Consider the following 20,963-nt stretch of genomic DNA (forward strand, 5'->3'; position numbering starts at 1 on the left):
AGATGACACAAAATTGGCCAGGGCAATAACTGCACAGCATGAAGCAGATATCCTACAGAATGACCTGGACAAAATTACAGAGTGGGCAACGACATGGCAAATGAGGTTTAACGTGGAGAAGTGTAAGGTTTTGCACTTGGGGACTAAAAACATAAAAACACAATACACGTTAGGAGGGGAACCCTTGGGGGAATCAAAAATGGAGAAGGATCTGGGAGTCTTGGTTGATGATAGATTAGGCAACAGCATGCAATGTCAAGCGGCAGCTGCCAAAGCCAGCAGAATATTAGCATGCATAAAGAAAGGGATGTATTCCAGAGATAAGACTATAATCCTTCCACTTTATAAAACTCTGGTCCGACCGCATCTGGAGTATTCTGTCCAGTTCTGGTCGCCAGTCCTCAGGAGGGATGTGTTGGAGCTGGAGAGAGTCCAGAGAAGGGCAACTAAACTAATTAGGGGATTGGAGGACCTTGACTATGAAGAGCGTCTACAATCGCTTGATTTATTCTCCCTGGAGAAGAGACGTCTGAGGGGGGACATGATAGCAATTTATAAATATCTTAATGGGGATCCCAGCTTAGAAAAAAAGCTGTTCATTCGAAGGGATTGCATGAGGACTCGAGGGCATACAATGCGATTAGAGGAGAAGCGTTTTAACCACAGGCAACGTGGGGGGTTCTTTACTGTTAGGGCTACAAGATTGTGGAATTCTCTACCACAAGAGGTGGTTTCTGCGGGTAGTATGGTGGCTTTCAAAAGACTCTTAGACTTACATCTCAAGGATCAGAACATTCAGGGGTATGTGAGATGAGTACAGCCACACACACCTACACAGGTTGAACTGGATGGACTATTGTCTTTATTCAACCTCACCTACTATGTAACTATGTAACTATGTAATTTGGTTCGGCTACAAGATCGAGTTTCGTTTTTTTCCTCGGAAAAGGTTCTTCCCTTCAAACCTGCACTTGTTCCCAAATCGCTTACGGGGTCACTTTGGGGCAGTGCAGGGCTTGTTACTTCATGGGGTGATTGTCCCGGGTTCCGACTGTGGAATGTTTTCAGGGGTTTTACTTAAACCTGTGTACAGTTCCCTGGAAGGAAGGCAAGGTATATCCACTTCTGGACCTCAAAGCGCTAAACTGCTTTATGCGGGTACAGAAGTTCCGAATGGAGTCCATTCGCACGGTTGTAGTGTCCCTACATCTTGGGGATTCTCTCTTCTATCGACATCAAGGACGCCTGCTTTCACATTAGAATATGTGCCAGTCACCAGCGCTTCCTCCGCTTTGCCGTGGGCGAGGATCGTTATCAGTTTGGCATTTACCTTTTGGTCTCGCTTTTGCTCCTCGAGTCTTCACAGAGTGTTGGCCCGGTGCTAGCATTGTTGCATCAGTGGGGGATCGCGGTACTGGGATACCTGGATGATCTTCTTCTGCGAGCAGAGTCTCCGACTGCTCAAATAGTCACCTTGGAGATTACTCTGCCATCCCTGAGGGAGTTTGGTTGAATTCTGAACCTTCAGAAGTCTGCTTTGTTTCCGTTCACAAAATTGGACTATCTGGGTGGATTCCGCCTCAGCCAGAGTTTTGCTTCTTTTGGAAAAACTCCAAAAATTGCAGGAGGCAATTCGGCTTCTGTTGTCCAGTAGACAGTCATCCCTCCAGGCTTGCATGCGGGTGCTGGGCCTGATGGTGTCTACCTTTTTGAGGCGGTTTCGTTTGCACCGTTCCACACAAGATCTCTGCAAAAAGAGATACTGGTAAAATGAGATAAGAATCCACAGTCTCTAGAGGTGGCTTTGTTCTCCAGCACTTCGACCGGGAAATCCTTCTCCCCCTGTACTGGGCGATTGTCACCATGGATGTCAGCCTGTTCGGGTGGGGGAGGCATTCTCGGCACAGCTTGTGCTGAGGGGGTCTGGAGGAGTCCAGACTGACGATTAATGTACTGGAACTCCGAACTATCAAACTTAGTCTGGATCATTGGACAATTCATCTTCAGGGTGTCCGGTACGAATTCAGTCAGACAGTGCCACGGCTATGGCCTATGTCAATCACCATGGGGGCACAAAAAGTGTCCTGGTGGATCGGGAAGTAGCCGGCATTCTAAGGTGGGCAGAACGATCGTTCCAGCCCTCTCTGCTGTACACATTCCATGGAAGGTACAGAGGTTCGTGGTATGGTCTCAGGTTCCTCTGGCCGACACTGCAGAGGCATTAGTGGCTCTCTCCTTGATGTCAGTATCATCTGATTTATGCCTTTCCCCCTCTCAAACTTCTGCCAAGACTCCTGTGCAGGATCGAGGCAGCAAGGGATTTCGGTCTTTCTGGTGGTTGCAGACTGGCCTTGCCGGTCTTGGTACGTCGATCTGGTACATCTGGTTGCCTATACTTTTTGGAGACTTCCACTCAGAAGATCTGCAGTCTCAATGACCATTCTTCCATCCTGCTTTACAGTCGCTGGTTTTAACGGGTTTGTTGTTGAAAGCCAGGTGCTGAAGGATGGAGGTTTGTCTTAATTGGTGATTCCTACGCTGTTAAAGGTTAGAAAATGTACCTCCTAGGAAGTTCTACCATCGTATTTGGAAGACGTACGTTGCGTGTTGTGAGTCTTTTGGGGTTTTCCCTCGCTCCTTTTCTCGGTGGCCCTGATCTTGGCTTTTCTCCAACGGGGGGTTGAGGAGCGCCTGGCCTTGAGTACCATCAAGGGCCCGGTTTCGGCATTGGTGGTTTTCTTTCATTGTACATTGGCCACGCTTTCCTTGGTGCGTACCTTTTTACCCAGGGAGCTCAACACTTGATTCCTCCAGTGTGGTCTCAATTACCGCCGTGGGTCCTCAAATTGGTGTTCTCAATTATCCAGGAATCTCCCTTTGAAAAAAAATCAGGAAGTTCCCCTGCTTACGTTGTCCCAGAAGATGGCCTTTTTGGTGGCAATTGCTTCTGCGTGTAGACAGAGGTGTCAGAGCTGGCGGCATGGTCTTGTCGTTCACCTTACCTGTTGGTTTACAGAGCGAAGGTGGTTCTTCGTCCCTGTCCGTTGTTCCTTCCAAAGGTCGTTTCTGATTTACATTTGAATGAGGACATTGTGTTGCCTTCCCTATGTCCCAGGCCTATATATCTCAAGGAAATTTTAGGAAGTTAGGCTCACTATTTGTACTCGCGGTTGGACCTCGAAAAGGGTTGCCGTTTCTGCTGCTACCATTTCCATATGGATCAGAACGACCGTGATTCATGCCTATTCAATTAGGGGTCAGGTTCCTCCTTTCCCTGTTAAGGCACACCCTACTCGGGCGCCTAGTGCCTCCTGGGCCTTCCGTCATCAGGCATTAGTGATGCAGGTTTGCAAAGCAGCCATCTAGTCGTCTGTGCACACTTTTACAGAATTTTATAAAGTGGATGTGTTGGCATCTGCGGATGCTTCTTTTGGTAGCAAGTTTTTGCAGGCTGCAGTTTAGAGGACCTAGTCGTCCGTTGACGCACACAGGTTCATATTTTCATTGACCGTTGGGTTATGCTGCTCTTCCTAGGAGTAGGATACTAGGCGGAATAAGGGTTAACAAGGGTTTTACTACGCCCATGGGCAGTCCCAGTGGGTATGCTCCCACTTCCTGCTCTAGGATCTGTTTTTTCTTTTCTGCCTAGTCAGGAGTAAGGACCTAGCTCCTTGCTGGGATCTCTGGTCCTAGCCTTTTTTTTTTTTTTTAGCTAAATTTAAATGGAACTTTTTTTCTTTACTTTTCTTTGTTTTTTCCTTCCACAAATTGTTCCTGTGAGAACTACAATCAACTGTCGGACTGGGTGACACACTGGATAATAAATAGATCCTTACGGTCCCCCCAGTCTGGCCAGCGAGCACATGCAGACTGTAGCTCCGTCAGCCGCAACATAGCCCCACTGGACAGGGGCTGGGCGGCGAGTGGAACACCTTACAAGGACACACACGACCGGGTCGCGACCTGAGTCGCAGCGTACCCCTGGCCCGCATCTCCCCCCATTCCAAGATGGGGAGGTGCTCTGCATGGAGTGGTGCCCAAATGGTCTCCGAAGGTGTGGTGACTGGTTTGTTTCCCCTTTTTTCTTCTCTGGGAAACTTTGGGTGGAAGTGGGCCCATTCTGAGGTGGTCGGCACCCAGCTGTGGCCTCCCGACCCCTCTAGAACCCCATCCTGAGAGGGCCTCCATGTAACCCCCCTTTCCTTTCAGAACGGCATGGTCCAGGCTGACTGACGCTGCTGGGTTCCTTCTCTGTGCGATGTGGTCAGTCTCTGTGGGTGTATGCAACCCTCCTTCCTTCTGTAGCGGAGCTGGGACCTGTAGTGCCACTATTAAAGTGGTGGGTCACTTTACAGACGGTTTTTGTGGCAACATTTTTTTTTTTGTTTTGCTTTTAGCGGTTCCAGGTTGCTTAATGGAACATTCAGAGTGAGTGTCACCACCAGACCCACTCTCAGAGGCTGCGGTACCCTCAGAATCTACGTCCGCCCTGGCAGCCATGACGGCGGTCCTGCCGTCGCTGGATTCAAAAGTGGATTTGGCCCTGCAGAAAAGACAGAGAAAGAAGCGCCCTCCGCCCTCACCTGCCCACTCTGTGTCCTTAGAATCTGAGGCTGACGTGGCCGCCACGGACGCCAGCAACCCCACGGGGTCTGCGTCCACGCAATTGGAGGGCTCTGATAGTGAGGATGAGCCCTCTTCCTCATCTTCCGTGCAAGAAAATGTGCTTGTGGAGGCACTGATAGTATCTGTGCGGAAAACTTTAAAGATGGAAGACACAGCTGGCGCGGCATCTACTGCGCTGGTGCAGTTCGGTACCCGCAGATCGTCCAAGGCAGTTAAGGTGTTTCCTTTGCCCGCCTATGGTTGGTAAACCTAAGCGTTTTGCTTGAGGAACCCCTTTGAGGAGTCCCTCTTTTAAGAAACTGATGATTCTGCCAGTTGGATTCGCAGGTTTCCAGGCTGAACAAGGCCTCTTTTGGGACCCACCCTCTCTGGACTTATGCTCCAATGAGCTACTTATCAACAGGGTATACATTCCCTGTCCCTGATAAGCCACCCCCACCGCCTAATGAAGAAGCACGGATGCTCCGAAAGCTAGCAACGCCCACCTTTCCCTCCGCCTCACAGGAAGTGATGTCAGGCTGACAGGAAGTAGAGCCCCACTGAGAGTCCTCCACCACCACAGCACCATCAGACAGGCTGCCAGACAACAGCCTCCACGCACCACCGGCACCCCGCACCCCTCCTTTCTGCAACGGTATCCAGAACAAGAAAATGGATGATCCCATTCACCTACCCTACCGGCCTTTTACTTAAGAGTAAGTCACTATGTGTTTTTTGTATTAATAAACCTTATGCTTCACTAAGCTGGCGCTGCTTTCTTTTTGTTTGAACAAGACCACCTTACTACCAGTGGAGGACGCTCTATGCTTTAGAGACCCTGCAGACAGGAAGGCAGAGGCCCTGGTCCATCATCTTTTCACTGTGACAGGTTGATATTCGCCATTACTTTAGTCTCTCATACTTTAAGGGAATGAGCTAGAATCCTGTGCCAGGATTTGGAAGGGGGTCAACATCTCCCTGAGCTGGTGGAATTAAAGGACCAGTTGATACAGGGTTTGCAGTATAACTGTGATCCATCCCTGGATGCGGCCCCGTTGGCCTGCAGGGCGTCTGTGACTGCGGTGACCCAACGCTCCTTGATATGGTTAAAATGTTGGTCTGCGGACCAAGCCTCCAAAAAGGTACTGACCTTCCTTTTGTGGGGATCGTCTGTTTGGAGCCTCGATGGAAGAGATTAAAGGTCTCACTGGTGGAAAAAGCACGCTGCTTCCACAGTGCACAAAGGGCAAATAACCTAGGCGCAAACTTGGCCTGGTGTTCTCAGCCCATAAGCGGCCCTATCAAAGGTTCCAAACCCTCCCGAGCATTCTCAGGGGGAGTCCTCTTTGGCCTAAAGGGATGCCCTCACCCAATCAAGGGGTGGGGGGACATCCTTCTTTCCGGATCCTTGGACCTACTTCATTCAAGACAAATGGGTTCACAAATTGGTCCGATTCGGTTACAATATTGAGTTTTGGTCCTTGCCTCCAGCAAGGATTTTCCTTCCAACCTGCACCTGTCCCCGGATCGGTTGCAGGGCCTCATGGGGGCGGTACAAGATTTGCTCTTGCAGGGGGTCATTGTACCAGTTCAAGAATTGGAACGCTTTCAGGGTTTTCATTCAAACTTTTTCCTTGTCCCCAGGAAGGAGGGCAAGGTTCGTCCAATCTTAGACCTCAAGGCCTTGAACCGCTTTGAGGGTTAAAAAATTCAAGATGGAGTCCATTCGCACAATAATAGCTTCCCTTCATCAAGGGGATTTTTTGGCCTCCTTCGATATTAAGGACGCCTATCTCCATATCTCTATATATGGTGGGCATCAACGCTTCCTTCGCTTTGCTATGGGGGAAGAACATTATCAATTTGTGGCATTACCCTTCACAAAGGTTTTGGCCCCGCTGCTCGCTTTACTCAAAGGGGAATTGCGATACTGGGGTACCTGGACAACCATCTTCTGCAAGCGGGGTCCCGTTCCGTCTTACAGAAAGATCTGGACATCACTGTGAGAACCCTATAAGAGTTCCGCTGGACGCTAAACTTTAAGAAGTCAGCTCTGACTCCGTCCAACAGGTTAGATTATCTGGGGCTGACTCTGGATTCAGTCTCCGCTTGAGTGTTTCTTCTGGAGGAGAAGCTGCAAAAGTTGCAGTATGCGATTCAGCTTCTATTGTCCAACTGTTGGTCATCTCTCAGGAATTACATGCATGCAAGTGCAGGGGTTGATGGTTTCCACTTTTGAGGCAGTTCCGTTTGTTCAGTTTCACACCAGACCTTTGCAGAGGGGGATCCTGGCAAAATGGGACAAGATATTTGGGTGAATCAAGAGTCCATAAAAACAAACAAAGGTGCACAAGTCCCAGAAAGGTGATGTCAGAGCGGGAGGCTTGAATCCCAAGATAAAGGCAGGTATACGCCCGTGGTAAATGTATCAAAGTGGCAGCGTACCAGAAGCTGAGGCCTCCAACTTAATGGAACGGCCACACACGCTTAGATGTAAATCCAAATGTATTGCATCCTTCAGGAACCAGAAAGCAAGGTATGCTCTACTGCACCGTTTGAGACTTGGAGAACTCCGGGAGTGTAATCATATATGTGTGGAGGGAAATGAATGGCACATAGCGTAATCCAGTTTATAACATACAAGACATTTATTTCAAAGTTGCACTTACAATGAGCCGACTTGACAGAGGCACATCAAAGACAAGGCAGATCGCGGCGTCCCGCGTGTATGGAAAAGCCGGCGTCTAGGGGGCGTGACAGTTGTGCATCCAGTCCAGTAATCGTTAGTTACCTAAAATAAAGAAAACTCTTTGAATGAGGTGTGTCCAAACTATATATATATATATATATATATATATATATATATATAGATATATATATATATATAGATATATATAGATATAGATAGATATATATAGATATACAGTACAGACCAAAAGTTTGGACACACTTCATTCAAAGAGTTTTCTTTATTTTAATGGTCTTCCAACAGTCTTGAAGGAGTTCCCGAAGATGCTTAGCACTTGTTGGCCCTTTTGCCTTCACTCTGTGGTCCAGCTCACCCCAAACCATCTCGATTGGGTTCAGGTCCGGTGACTGTGGAGGCCAGGTCATCTGGCGCAGCACACCATCACTCTCCTTCTTGGTCAAATAGCCCTTACACAGCCTGGAGGTGTGTTTGGGGTCATTGTCCTGTTGAAAAATAAATAATGGTCCAACTAAACGCAAACCGGATGGAATAGCATGCCGCTGCAAGATGCTGTGGTAGCCATTCTAGTTCAGTATGCCTTCAATTTTGAATAAATCCCCAACAGTGTCACCAGCAAAGCACCCCCACACCATCACACCTCCTCCTCCATGCTTCACGGTGGGAACCAGGTATGTAGAGTCCATCCGTTCACCTTTTCTGCGTCGCACAAAGACACGGTGGTTGGAACCAAAGATCTCAAATTTGGACTCATAAGACCAAAGCACAGATTTCCACTGGTCTGATGTCCATTCCTTGTGTTCTTTAGCCCAAACAAGTCTCTTCTGCTTGTTGCCTTTCTTTAGCAGTGGCTTCCTAGCAGATATTCTACCATGAAGGCCTGATTCACAGTTCTAGAGATGTGTCTGCTGCTAGAACTCTGTGTGCCATTGACCTGGTCTCTAATCTGAGCTGGTGTTAACCTGCGATTTCTGAGGCTGGTGACTCGGATGAACTTATCCTCTGCAGCAGAGGTGACTCTTGGTCTTCCTTTCCTGGGGCTGTCCCCATGTGAGCCAGTTTCTTTGTAGCGCTTGATGGTTTTTTGTGACTGCACTTGGGGACAGTTTTCCCAATTTTTCTAACTGACTGACCTTCATTTCTTAAAGTAATGATGGCCACTCGTTTTCCTGTACTTAGCTGCTTTTTTCTTGCCATAATACAAATTCTAACGGTCTATTCAGTAGGACTATCAGCTGTGTATCCACCTGACTTCTGCACAACACAACTGATGGTCCCAACCCCATTTATAAGGCAAGAAATCACACTTCTTAAACCTGACAGGGCACACCTGTGAAGTGAAAACTATTTCAGGTGACTACCTCTTGAAGTGTACCTCTTGACTCTACAATTTTCATAGTCCTGAAAATAAAGAAAACTTTGAATAAGAAGGTGTGTCCAAACTTTTGGTCTATACTGTATGTGTGTGTGTATATATATATATATATATATATATATATATATATATATATATATTTAGAGAGAGAGAGACTATATATTACTAAAAGTATTGGGACACCTGCCTTTACACGCACATTAACTTTAATGGCATTCCAGTCTTAGTCTGTAGGGTTCAGTAGTGAGTTGGATATATATGGATGGCGACTATAACGGCTTCAACTCTTCTGGGAAGGCTGTTCATAAAGTTTAGGAATGTGTCTATGGGAATGTTTGACCATTTTTCCAGAAGTGCATTTGTGAGGTCAGGCACTGATTTTGGACAAGAAGTCCTGGGCCCCAACACGTTTGTCTTTGTACAAGACCAAAAAGGATACTTTAAAGGATAAGGCCACCAGCTTACATTCTTCTTGCAGATTTGATGGCTACAAAAAACATCACTTTGTGGGATAGAGTGGGAATTGGAATGTTAGGATCAAAAAGTGGTTTTAAAAGCACCAAGAAAACCAGATTCAGATCCAACAAAGTCACTGGGGATGATAAGGGAGGAATCTTCTAGGATGGAAGCCTTGACTAACACCAGATGAAGTTTTCTTTCTCCATACAATGATACGGTTTGAACTAGATGGATTTGTGTATTTGTTTTCAACCTAACTATGCAAATATAACAGACCTTGCAAAAAGTAGTATTTTAAACAGAGTTTAAAGCTATATGGTTTTCACCTTAATCCATTTAAGGTAAAAAAAACCTTGTGTTTTGTGCCTCTCCAAGATCCCCATAGTGAATTCCGTAAGGAAGTGCTTTATTTAAATACTTCGGTACAGGCAATAAAAGTATATGTCCTGAATCTCTAAAAATAGTACTCAGTCGGAATGCGAAAGCAAACCCACGGACTCGGGCAAGGTAATATCCTGAGGGTATGAGCAGAGGAAGGCCGCGCGAACAACCAGCGTGCTTTCCACATGCTACTTCCACCTCGCAATCACGTGACCGACGTGTGTTCCAAATTGACGCATTTCGTCACAGGGTGTGACGTCTTCAGAAAATGTAAATTTGTTTATTATTTGGCTACAGCAGGCTGGGCCACAGCAGCTGCTTAAATTAATATTTTACGTAATTGATTCACTTAAATCCTTTTCTTTTTGTTTTATTATCTAGTACATATATTTGTTTCCTGGCGCGGGTGATTTATCATCATTCTACTGTGCTGAGTGGCTGCCCTGCTGCTTAGTACACAGTAGGTCGTTCACTCAGCATAGGAGTCATTTAGAGAACACTGACAGTGATTTCACAATCTTCACCTTGTCCAGCCGGAAACTGCTTTGCATTCATTCAAGAATTGCAAAATGTTTTCTGAATGGCACCCATGCCAAGTGGGTGACTTACTGTGTTCTGTAAGCATCAGGGCAACCTATCAAGATGGAACCTGGAAACTAGCGACAATCTGGCAGTTTTGATTTAATTTTAACTTCGAGTGAGGCATAAGCTTTCTCAGACTTTGCCTTAGGCTTCTTAGGCTGAGAATAATGGGTGCTCTTGCCATCTTTGGCATCCTTAATGATGGCATTCCGTGTAGACTCAGAGACATTGTCTGTCAATAGCTCCACTTTGATGCAGGTTTAGCAGTCCAACTCCTTAAAGAGAACCTGCAGTCAAGCTCACTGAATCAAAAAAAAAAAAAAATCAGTATGCATAAATAGGTGTTTGTTGTAGAGATATAAAAAGGTACCAACATCCCTGTTAAACTAATGAAGAAAACCAGACTGTGTGGGACCCGGGTGTGGGGGTCCGACACTGAGACTGTATTTCAATATGAAGGAGAAAGGAAAAGAAAGGAAAAAAGAATGAGAACGGGGAAGGGGAAAAAGGAGAAAAGGGAGAAATAGGAAGAAAGACAGGGGGAGGGGGGAGAGGAAAGGGGTGGGGAAGAGATGGACATGGGGGGGGAGGGAAGGAGGAGGAGGGAGACAAGAACAGGTAAAGAGCAAAAGAAGAAAGGAAAAAGAAAAAAGAAAAGAGGGGGAGGGAAAAGAAAAACTTAGAGGGCTATTGGGATTTTGAACGGTACTGTAGCTATTTATGGATAACCAACATGTATAAAAATATAAGTTTTATTATTGTATTAAAAGCAACACATAAAAAGACAAAGTAATAGACATATAATATTGAAATGCAGAGCAATATATCAAATGCATACAGATGTATTTTTATAGGCAAATACAATATATCATACAGAGACCGGTGATTCCAAAAAAGCACCGGGTATCAACCCAACATGTTTCGCGGTCTCAAGGATCCGCTTCTTCAGGGGTATTTTGGTTACAGTGGATTTGCCTTGGAGTTCCTGTATAACAGAGAATATATATTAAGAATGATATAATAAGCATTACTGCACAGGAGAATCATTCACAAGCACATGCACCCAGAATGTCTCGAGTTTCCATCACCCCACACATGCAAAGTGGCCACCCAGTGAACGCCTCACCCACGGATGTGGAGGGGGTTAAACATGCAGCGTGCGATAGGTATAGAGTAGTTATATGTAAAAACCTTTGAAAATGTATGGCAGTAAGGTACCTGTATGCAAGAAAAAATGCTTGCTGCTTAAAATGCCTATATGGCTGTTGGCCAATCAGCATAACGCTTCTTTCTGTGAGATATAAAGAAATGTTATATTGGAGGAAGGATAACCCCTGTGCGGGGACAATAAGGTTAGGCGCCATGCTAGAATTGAGCTTACCAGGCCTCTATATGCATATGTTTGACCATGACTGCATTGGGAAGGCACCATGGCTGATGTCCTCCTAGGGGTGCTCAAAACCCTGCATAAGCAGCTTGGATGTTGGAAGGATAGAGGTTATTGGTCTCCTGTAGGGAAGCTCTCCTAAGAGGTGAGCGACACTCAAGCGTCTAGGTGGAGAAGCAAGACATAGAGCATATATAAGTTAGAAAAGGATCTCAAAATAGCATATAGGGATCTATTCCCCAGGTGAAGCTCCATGGTACTTACCGTGTGTATAACTGATGGCGTTAGCCCCGGCATCTGCAAGGGCAACGCCATCTCGCCGCCTTTTAAGCGTCTCCTCAACCCGGCGCGCAAGCGCACATCCGGGCGGAAGTGACGCAAGTGCGTTGGGCCAGGTCCCTAACGGCGCACTCCGGAGGACGGAGCATGCGCCGTGCTGCGTAGTGGTCAGCCGCAAACACCGCTGTACGCAGCCACATGACCGGATGTGGGCGGGAACTTGTCCCGACATCATAGTCAGTCCAGGGACCACACATCCGTTGGGAGTGCCGGGTGATGCCGCCCCCTACAGTTCGGGTGATGGATAACAAGAAACTGTAAATGTGCATAGACTCTCCCTGCATACAGATGGAAGGAACTTTAAAATAGCTCCATGCATATACATTAATAAACATTATACAGCAAAGTTTTATACAGCACAAATAAGCAATTACATCAATGATAAGACACCCATGTACATACATAGTTATCACTATAATAATGGTGCATTGTACAACCACATAGATACTGCTATTCATATGGGGCTGTCAATAACCATTAATGAGTATCACAGTATATCCCATGTGTATATCACACAAGTTAGTAACATAGTAGTATAGACCTGTTTGCTGGTGTCAAATACCAAACATTTAGTAGCAATCCTAGGGACAAAAGGAAAAAAGACAAGATAAATATTTGAAAAAACATATCAATATTTAATCAAAGAAGAAATTCCTCGCTCCAAACTTGTGGAGGTGCGGGAAACTCTCATGGCCTCCCGCATCTCCAAACATTCCCGCACTGAATCGGTGTGACAAACGGCCATAGTGGAACCACCCAAGAGCACCCTGGACAGTCACCAGTTACTTATAAACCTTTTCTAGGTTAATTCGTGACCAAGAACCGTACTATTTTTCAGGATCTTGGGGAGGAGTTCTGTCATTCTCTCGGCTTCAGGCTACCAAAACAAGGTGTGAGCGGAGATCAGAGGGATGCCGCAGTTGCAGGAGAGGTGCCAGGGCCATATAAAATGGCCGGATTCAGCCCGCAGGCCTTGTATTTGACACAATGATGTAACCTTGTGGCTTACAGAAGTAAGTGTCAAGAAAAGACTAGTAAAACTTAACACAAACAAATCACCAGGACCTGGTGGCTTGCACCCCAGAGGCCTCAAGGAACTCAATCAGGTTATAGCCAGACTGCTATTCCTAATCTTTATGGACAGCATACTGACAGGAATGGTACCAGCTGGTTGGCGAGAAGCCCATGTGGTCCCAATATTCAAAAAAACAGCAGAGGTATATTCCTGGTTAATCTATAAACTGAGGTCTGTAGGCATGGACCATAGGGTTTGTTTTTGGATAGAAAACTGGCTACAGGGGTGCGTCCAAGGGGTGGTGTTAAATAACATGCGCTCAGAATGGTCTAGAGTGGTAAGTGGGGTACCCCAGGGCTCTGTCCTGGGACAAATTCTGTTTAATTTATAAATGATATAGAGGATGGGATAAATAGCTCATGCACTTGGGGTTTAAAAATATAAATGCAGTTTACTTACTAGGGGGAGAAGCTCTGGGGGATTCCAGGAAGAAGGATCTGGGGGTCCTAGTAGATAACAGACTTAGCGAAAGCATGCATTTTCAAGCTGCGGCAAGTGATGCCAGCAGAATATTAGACATTAAAAAAGGGATTTACTGCAGAGCTAAAACTATAATTCTTCCACTTTGTAAAACTCTGGTTCATCCACATCTGGAGTAGTCCGTCCAGTTCTGGTCACCAATCCTTTAGGAAGGATGTGCAGGAGAGAGTTCAGAGAAGGGCAACAAAATGAATAGGGGGCTGGAGGACCTCAAATATAAGGAAGGACTACAAGCACTAAATTTATTCTCCCTGGAGAAGACGCTTGAGAGGACATATGATAGCGATATACAAATATCTCAATGGTAATCCCTGTGTAGGTAGGAAACTATTCAGTCTCAGGGAGTGAACGATGACATGGGGCTACACAATGAGATTGGAAGAGAAGCGGTTTACCTTAAGCTGCATAGGGGGTTTTTCACTGTCAGGGCAGTAAGGATATGGAACACACATCCTTCCTGTCAACAGGAGGTATTGACAGTTTCAAATGACTCTTGGACATGCATCTTATCGAACACAATACTAAGGGATGTGGGAAATCATTTTCTATACGAACACACACACCAACATAAGTTGAACTGGATGGACTATTGTCTTTATTCAATCTTACCAACTATGTGAACTAGAGGGACTTGTCAGCAGCTGGAGGCTCAAAGACCCTTAAGGCCGCATGCAGATCAGATACATGATTTGTAGAAGGTGCTTGTGGACTTTATGTTCAGTGTTGGAAAATATTTGTTTGATTTGGCTCATAATAGTCATGGATGACTAGTAATAAAAACTTTTTTGGAAAGGCCGGAGGAGATGTCCTGTTCAGCGGGGTCTGGTTGCAGCACTCCAAAGCCTGGCTGAGCATAAGATGCATTTTATTTGCTAAAAAAAAATGTCTCTTTCATTCACTGACGGACACAGCTCCATGTCTTCTTAGACCCTTGGGCCTATTCTGCTCTTTCTTCGGGAGTAGGACTAGGTGGAAACAATTTTGGCTACGCCCCTGAGCCAGTACTGGGGGTATACCACCACTTCCTGCTATAGGACTTCACTTTTTTCTGCCTAGTCAGGAATAAGGACCTGGCTCCCTGCTGGCATCTGCGGTCCTGGCATTTTTTCCTTTTCTAAATAAAATTTTTTCTTTTCTCTTTGTTGTTTTTTGTTCCTGTGTGTGAACTACAATCAACAGCTGGACTGGGCGACGCACTGGATATCCTAGATCCTTATAGCCTTCCCAGTCTGGCCTTTGAGCGCGACCCAACTATTAGCTCTGTGCCAGGCTGGTAGCGTCATACCCCCATAGGACAGGGGCTGGCCGGCGAGTGAAACCCCTCGCGAGGTCACATAGTCCTGAGCACGATCAGAGTCGCAGTGTACCTCTGGCCGCAGCACCCCCATTCCAAGATGTTGCTGTGTACTGCCGGGAGTGGTGCCCTCCTAACGCCAAGATGTGATTAGTAGTGTCCCCCCTCTTTTCTATGGGAATTGCTGGGGCGGTCGCGGGCCCTTCCTGGGCATGGTAGGCCCCCCTGCGTCCTTCCTCCCCTCATGGTTTCCCACCCTCTGGCGGGGTTCTCCCTGCGTTGGTCTCCCTCCCCTGCCCCCAGTCCTCTCCCTTAGGCCCCCTTTGGGGTGCATGGGTATTTCTGGGGGGCCGGAGGGCGGTGGGAGTGTGCCACTGGCGGCTCCCTGTTAGGGGTGCCTGAATTTTATGCATGGGGGGGGGGCTTTACCCTGGTCGACTATTATTTCCCTGGGGTCCCGTGTGGCCCCGCCATGTTGCCGTGGATGTTTTTTCCAGCCTCGGCGGCCATGTTTTGGGTTTCCCATTGTAGTCTATGTGGTGGCCATTTTGAATTGCGGTGATGTGCGGCGGGGGCCTCTAGTGACAGTGTCAGCGCTTCCTCTTTGATCGCAATGTAGCAGGCTGTTTGGCGCTCAGGATCCAGCTTGGGTACATGGTGGTGAGTCCCTGTGGATACACAGTTCTTCCTCTGCTATATACAGCGCCGCTGGTGCACTGATCCTGTGGTGCTTCAAACGGTGTGCAGGGTTTTTTTCCCTATAAAAAAAAGTTTCTTTAGGGCACAGTGCAGCTCCGATTCAACCATGGAGCCCCTGGAACGTGTATCACCACATCCACTCCTTGAAGCTGCAAGACCCTCTGGGTCTGTCTGCCCGGTCGGTCATGACAGCAGCCCTGCAGTCACTTGTGGCAAAGATTGATATGGCCCTGCAAAGGCGGCCTAGCAAGAAGCGCCCCCCGCCTTCACCTGTATCCTCTGCCTCCTCAAAGTCTGAGGTGCATTTGGCCACCGCGGACTCGAGTCAGCTCACTGGTTCTGCGTCCTCACACCCGGTAAGGTTCTTTCCTTCCAATTTACGCCTGTCTTCCGATCGGCTGCAGAGCCTTTATGGGGCAGTACAGGACCTGTTAGCACAAGGAGTCATTGTGCCAGTTCCAGAGTCGGAAGGTTTTCAAGGTTTTTATGCAAATCTGTTTACCGTTCCCAGGAAGGAAGGCAAGGTCTGCCCGATCTTGGACCTCAAGACTCTGAACCTCTTTGTGTGGGTTTAGAAATTTCGGATGGAGTCCATTGCATGTTATTCCTTCATCAAGGGGATCTTTTGGCTTCTATTGATCTCAAGGACACTTACCTTCATATTCCAATATATGTCAGGCACCAGCGTTTTCTTCGTTTTGCTGTGGGCAAGGAGCACTATCAATTTGTGGCGTTACCTTTTTGGTCTCGCTTCAGCTCCTCAGGTGTTCACAAAGTTTTGGCCCCAGTGTGGGCCTTGCTTTGGCAGATGGGGAACGCGGTACTAGGTTACCTGGACGATCTGCTTCTGCGTGCAGAGTCTTCTTCGGCTCTAGAAGTCGACTTGGACATTACTGTGGGAACTCTACAGGAGTTCGGATGGGCACTGAGTTTTCAGAAATCTGAAAACTCAGATTTCTGAGTTTTCCAAGCTGGACTACTTGGGTCTGACGCTGGATTCAGCGTCAGCCCAGGTGTATCTTAAGACAGGCGAGACCACTGAAGTTGAAGGATGCGATTCGGATCATGTTGTCCAACCGTCAGTCGTTGTTCAGGACTTGCATGCAAGCGCTGGCTCTGATGGTCTCCACCTTCGAGGCTATACCGTTTTCTCAGTTCCATAACAGTCCTCTGCAGAGAGAGATTCTTGCCAAATGGAACAAAGATCTGCAATCGCTGGATGATCTGATCCTGTTGTCGTGGTACGAGGGGGTCTCTGATATGGTGGCTTCGTTCCCGGTGCTTCACTTGGGAAAGTCTTTTCTTCCTCTGTATTGGACAGGGATTTCCACGGATTCCAGCCTGTCCAGGTGAGGAGGTGTTTTGGGAGTATACTCTGCTCAAGGTGTTTGGACTCGAGAGGAGTCCAGTTTGCCGATTAACATCCTGGAGATTCGGGCGATCAGGCTTTGTCTGTCTCAGTGGACGGATCATCTGCAAGGATGCCTGGTGAGGATACAATCAGACAATGCTACGGCGGTGGCATATGTCAATCATCAAGGGGGCACAAGGAGTGCCCTGGCGGCCCAGGAAGTAGCCAGCATTCTGAGGTGGGCAGAACTATATGTTCCGGTCCTCTCTGTGCACATTCCATGGGGTAGAGAATTGGCAAGCGGACTATGTCGGCAGACGTTGGATCAAGGAGAATGGTCTCCTTACCCGGAGGTGTTTCATCAGCTGTGACCCAAGTGGGGTACCCCCGATCTTGACCTGTTGGCCTCCCGTGTCAACAGGAAGGTGCAGAGGTTCGTGTCAAGGTCTCGGGATCCTTTGGCAGACACCCTGGTGGCCTCTAGGGATCAGTATCTTCTGATTTTACGCTTTTTCTCCCGATACAACTTCTGTCGAGACTGCTACGCAGAATTTAGGCAGAAGGGATTCCAGTCATTCTGGTGGCACCAGACTGACCTCGCCGGTCTTGGTACACTGGCCTGGTAAGGCTGGTAGCAGACATCCCTTAGAAACTTCCTCTCAGGGAAGATCTTCTGTCTCGGGGACCAATCTTCCATCCTGCTTTAATGGCCTGGCTATTGAAAGCCAGGTGCTGGAGGACAGAGGGCTGTCAGAGTCAGTGATTCTTATGCTTTTAAAAGCTAGGAAATCTACTTCCAGGAAGGTTTATCATAGAGTTGGGGAGGCATACATTACTTTGTGTGAGTCTTCGGGGGTTTCTCCCTGTTCCTTTTCTGTGTCTTGCCTGTTGGAGTTTCTATAACTAGGTGTAGATCGTTTGGCTCTTGGCACCATCAAGGGCCAGATTTCCGCTTTAGCCATATTTTTCCAAAGGGCGTTGGCGGCGAAGTCCTTGGTTCACACTTTTATGCAGGGAGCTCGCCATCTGGCTCCTACGGTGCTATCCCTGGTGCCTCCGTGGCATCTCAATTTGGTACTGTCGGTATTTCAAGAGCCTCCTTTTGAAAACATTTGTGAACTTCCTTTGCTCACTCTGTCGCAGTAGGTGGCCTTTTTGGTCGCTATTACTTATGCACGTAGGGTGTCGGAGTGGCTGCGTTGTCCTGTCGGTCACCTTACCTGGTGGTTCGCAGAGAAAAAGTGGTGTTACGACCCTGTCAGGCGTTCCTTCCTAAGGTTGTCTCAAAGTTTCTTTTGAATTAAGATATTGTGTAAGCCGAAACATCCTAAAGAAATTGCTCTACATTCCCTGGATGTAGTCCGGGTAATTTGGGTGTACGTGGAGGTGACTGTGTCGATTCAGAAATGCGATTCTTTGTTCTTACGTATGGTCCTCGTAAGGGACAGGCTGCATCTGCTGCGACCATTTCCAAATGGATGAGGCAGAAGGTGGTGCAGGCCTATTCTATTAAGGGTCAGGTTCCTCCTTTCCCTGTCAAGGCACATTCTACTAGGGCTCTCAGTGCCTCCTGGGCCTTTCGTCATCCGGCGTCAGTGGTTCAGGTGTGCAAGGCGGCTAGGTGTTCGCCTGTACACACATTCATAAAGTTTTATAAGGTGGATGTACTTACATCTTCGGATGCTACGTTTGGCCGCAAAGTTTTGCAGGTTGCAGTTGCAGAGGCTCCCGCCTCTTGAGGGTGTATTTTTTTTCCTCGTGGTGAGCTCCTGTTTTACCTGGTTGGCTATGTTTAGCCCTTGTTGGGAATTATATGAATTGCTGTGTTTTTCTCACCCCTCATGTTGATACTGCTTTAGGACATCCGAAGGGTCCAAGAAGACATGGAGCTGTGTCCGTCAGAGAACGAAAGGGAAAACTGGATTTTTGTCTTAGCGTAAAATCCTTTTCTCTGAGGTTCACTGATGGACACGGCACCCGCCCCTCTATTGAGTCGTTATGTATTCTTCTGAGACTGCTTGTTACAAACTGAAGTCTTATAGCAGAAAGTGATGGTATACCCCCTGGGACTGCCTCAGGGGCGTAGCCAAAATTTTCTGCCTAGTCCTACTCCTGAAGAGAGCAGCATAAGCCCAAGGGTCTAAGAAGATATGGCGCTGTGTCCGTCAGTGAACCTCAGAGAAAAGCATTTTACTCCAGGACAAAAATCTATTTTTTTTGCAAAAAATAGGCTAGTCATTTAACAGTGTAGCTGAAAAAAGACGTCAATCTTCCTATTCTTGGCTGGCCTTCAGTTTCCTGTTTGTGTCCTTTCCTTCTGTAGGCAGCAGTTTGACCCAAAGATTTACCATTGCTGTGTCCCTGAATGGACAAGAAACCAACACTGTTTTTACGTTCGTATTCTGGGTAGTGTAAAACGAAAATTTTTATTTATTTTACACACGCCTGTAATTTTCAAATCTCATTGCACTCAGATGACAACACTTTTTTTTGTGGTTTTTTTTTTTGTTTTTTTGTTTTTTTAATGAAGAGCTTTATCCCAATGGATAATAATGAAGAGCTTTATCCCAATGGATAATAGGGTGAAAAACATGGATAATAGAGTAAAAAAGAAAGCAGATCCTGCTCCTAAATAACAAAGAGGACACAGATCCCTTTGCTAATGACATGGCATGGAGAGTAGGAGAGCTACTTGCTTGCTCTGGCTCCCTCTAACAACCAACCTCATTGCCCCCCCCCCCCCTTTACACCCGCTAAGCTGAAAGATTTCCCTGGTGAACAGCCAAACCTATAGCTAGTTTCTACTTTACTCTTAAATAGAAATGGTATGGGTAGCAGCTATCTGCTTTGTAAATGTGGTGGCGACCACCACTCACTTCCTTTACTGTGCCATTAACCACACTATAAGTTTTTATTCCCCAGTTTTGTTTAAAATAATAGCTGTTTAGTCATTTATAGATTTATTGTTTTTATGCCCTATTTTTGTATTTTAACAGTTTCTCTGTCTTCTCCTTAGGTGTGTTGTTTGCTCAACCTCCTACCTCAATGTCTGGAATCAGCAAAGTGAGTGTCACCCGGACTGCCAGTATGGGAGGGGCCAGTAGCACATCAGTTGCACCACCTTCTGCTCCCCCAGCTCCCTCTTCCAACAGCTCTTCACCCTGACAGTACCGCCAAATCCCAATACAGCTGACGCCAAAAACAAAAGGAGAAAACTAAAACAAAACACAAAAACAGGAAATTGCTCTGTGTTTCACACTCAGGTTTATTGCTTCTTGTAAGTGGGAAACCCCTGGAATGCATAGTAGGGTTGAGAGGGAGTTTGGGCTGAGCCAGTATGGGGTCTGAAGTGTCAGCCCCTGTCCTTTGTGAAAACTCATATACCTCACTACTTGCACTGCAGAAATATATGATAAATAGAATATATATGTATATGTATGTATATATATATATATATATATATATATATATATATTTTTTTTTTTTTTTTTTACAATACCTCCAAACACAAAAAACACTGCCCACTTCCTCACCCTAACTATGCTGTCAGGATCCTACTTACATGCAATTTTATTTCTTATTTTAAACTTTTAGTACCGACAAAGGAAGAGAGATTTTAAGAGGTTTTTGTGTAAATGGCTTTTATTCTTAAAGGAAGGAGAAAAAAAAAATATATATATATAGAGCTGTATCCCCGGCACTGGACTTCTAAGGGGCACAGAATATCTGTATGATGAGATGTGCCTGCTGCTCTTTAATAGGCTTGTTGGTCTGGCCATTCCCGCCCTTGCAGACTCTAGAATGTAATCATGAGGAGCAGGGAATGTAGACCACTGAATGTTTGGCTTTTTTAAATATATATTCCTGTGGTTGCCTGAAGTTTTGGGGTTCGGGTAGCATCTAAACCTCAAGTGGCCTCCACCATTCCATTGATTCCCTCCCCAAAGCAACTTTTTTATACGGGTCATATCAAAAAGTAATTTGCCGCAAAGCAGGTTATCCCTGCTTTAACATTTTTGACCATTATCCAAAATGTTTTAAGTAATCAGCTGGCTAAACAATTGCAGTACATTGCTCTATCAACTTACAAACAGATGGCTGGGATGGAAAGTGAAGCACACTGAGGAAACGATATATGGAGTTCAGGTTTTTATGGAACATTAACTGAGAACAGATAATGGTGGATTGTCCATGCCTAACTAAATAACCTGTGTGGGCCAATAAGTAGT

At 46.5% G+C, this 20,963-nt stretch overlaps 1 protein-coding gene across 1 annotated transcript in view; it reads left to right on the forward strand.

Annotated features, from left to right (window-relative positions):
- Positions 1-20,145, forward strand: part of ARID3A (AT-rich interaction domain 3A) — a 196,937-nt gene extending 176,792 nt beyond the window's left edge. Inside the window, exon 8 of the mRNA XM_082259034.1 lies at positions 19,751-20,145. Within this exon, the coding sequence (XP_082115160.1) occupies positions 19,751-19,899 (149 nt within the window). The 3' untranslated portion in view covers positions 19,900-20,145. The remainder of the gene's footprint in view (positions 1-19,750) is intronic.
- The last annotated feature ends 818 nt before the right edge of the window (positions 20,146-20,963 follow it).

This window comes from Pelophylax lessonae (genome assembly GCF_965119305.1).
Source record: "Pelophylax lessonae genome assembly, chromosome: 1".
Taxonomy (NCBI): domain Eukaryota; kingdom Metazoa; phylum Chordata; class Amphibia; order Anura; family Ranidae; genus Pelophylax; species Pelophylax lessonae.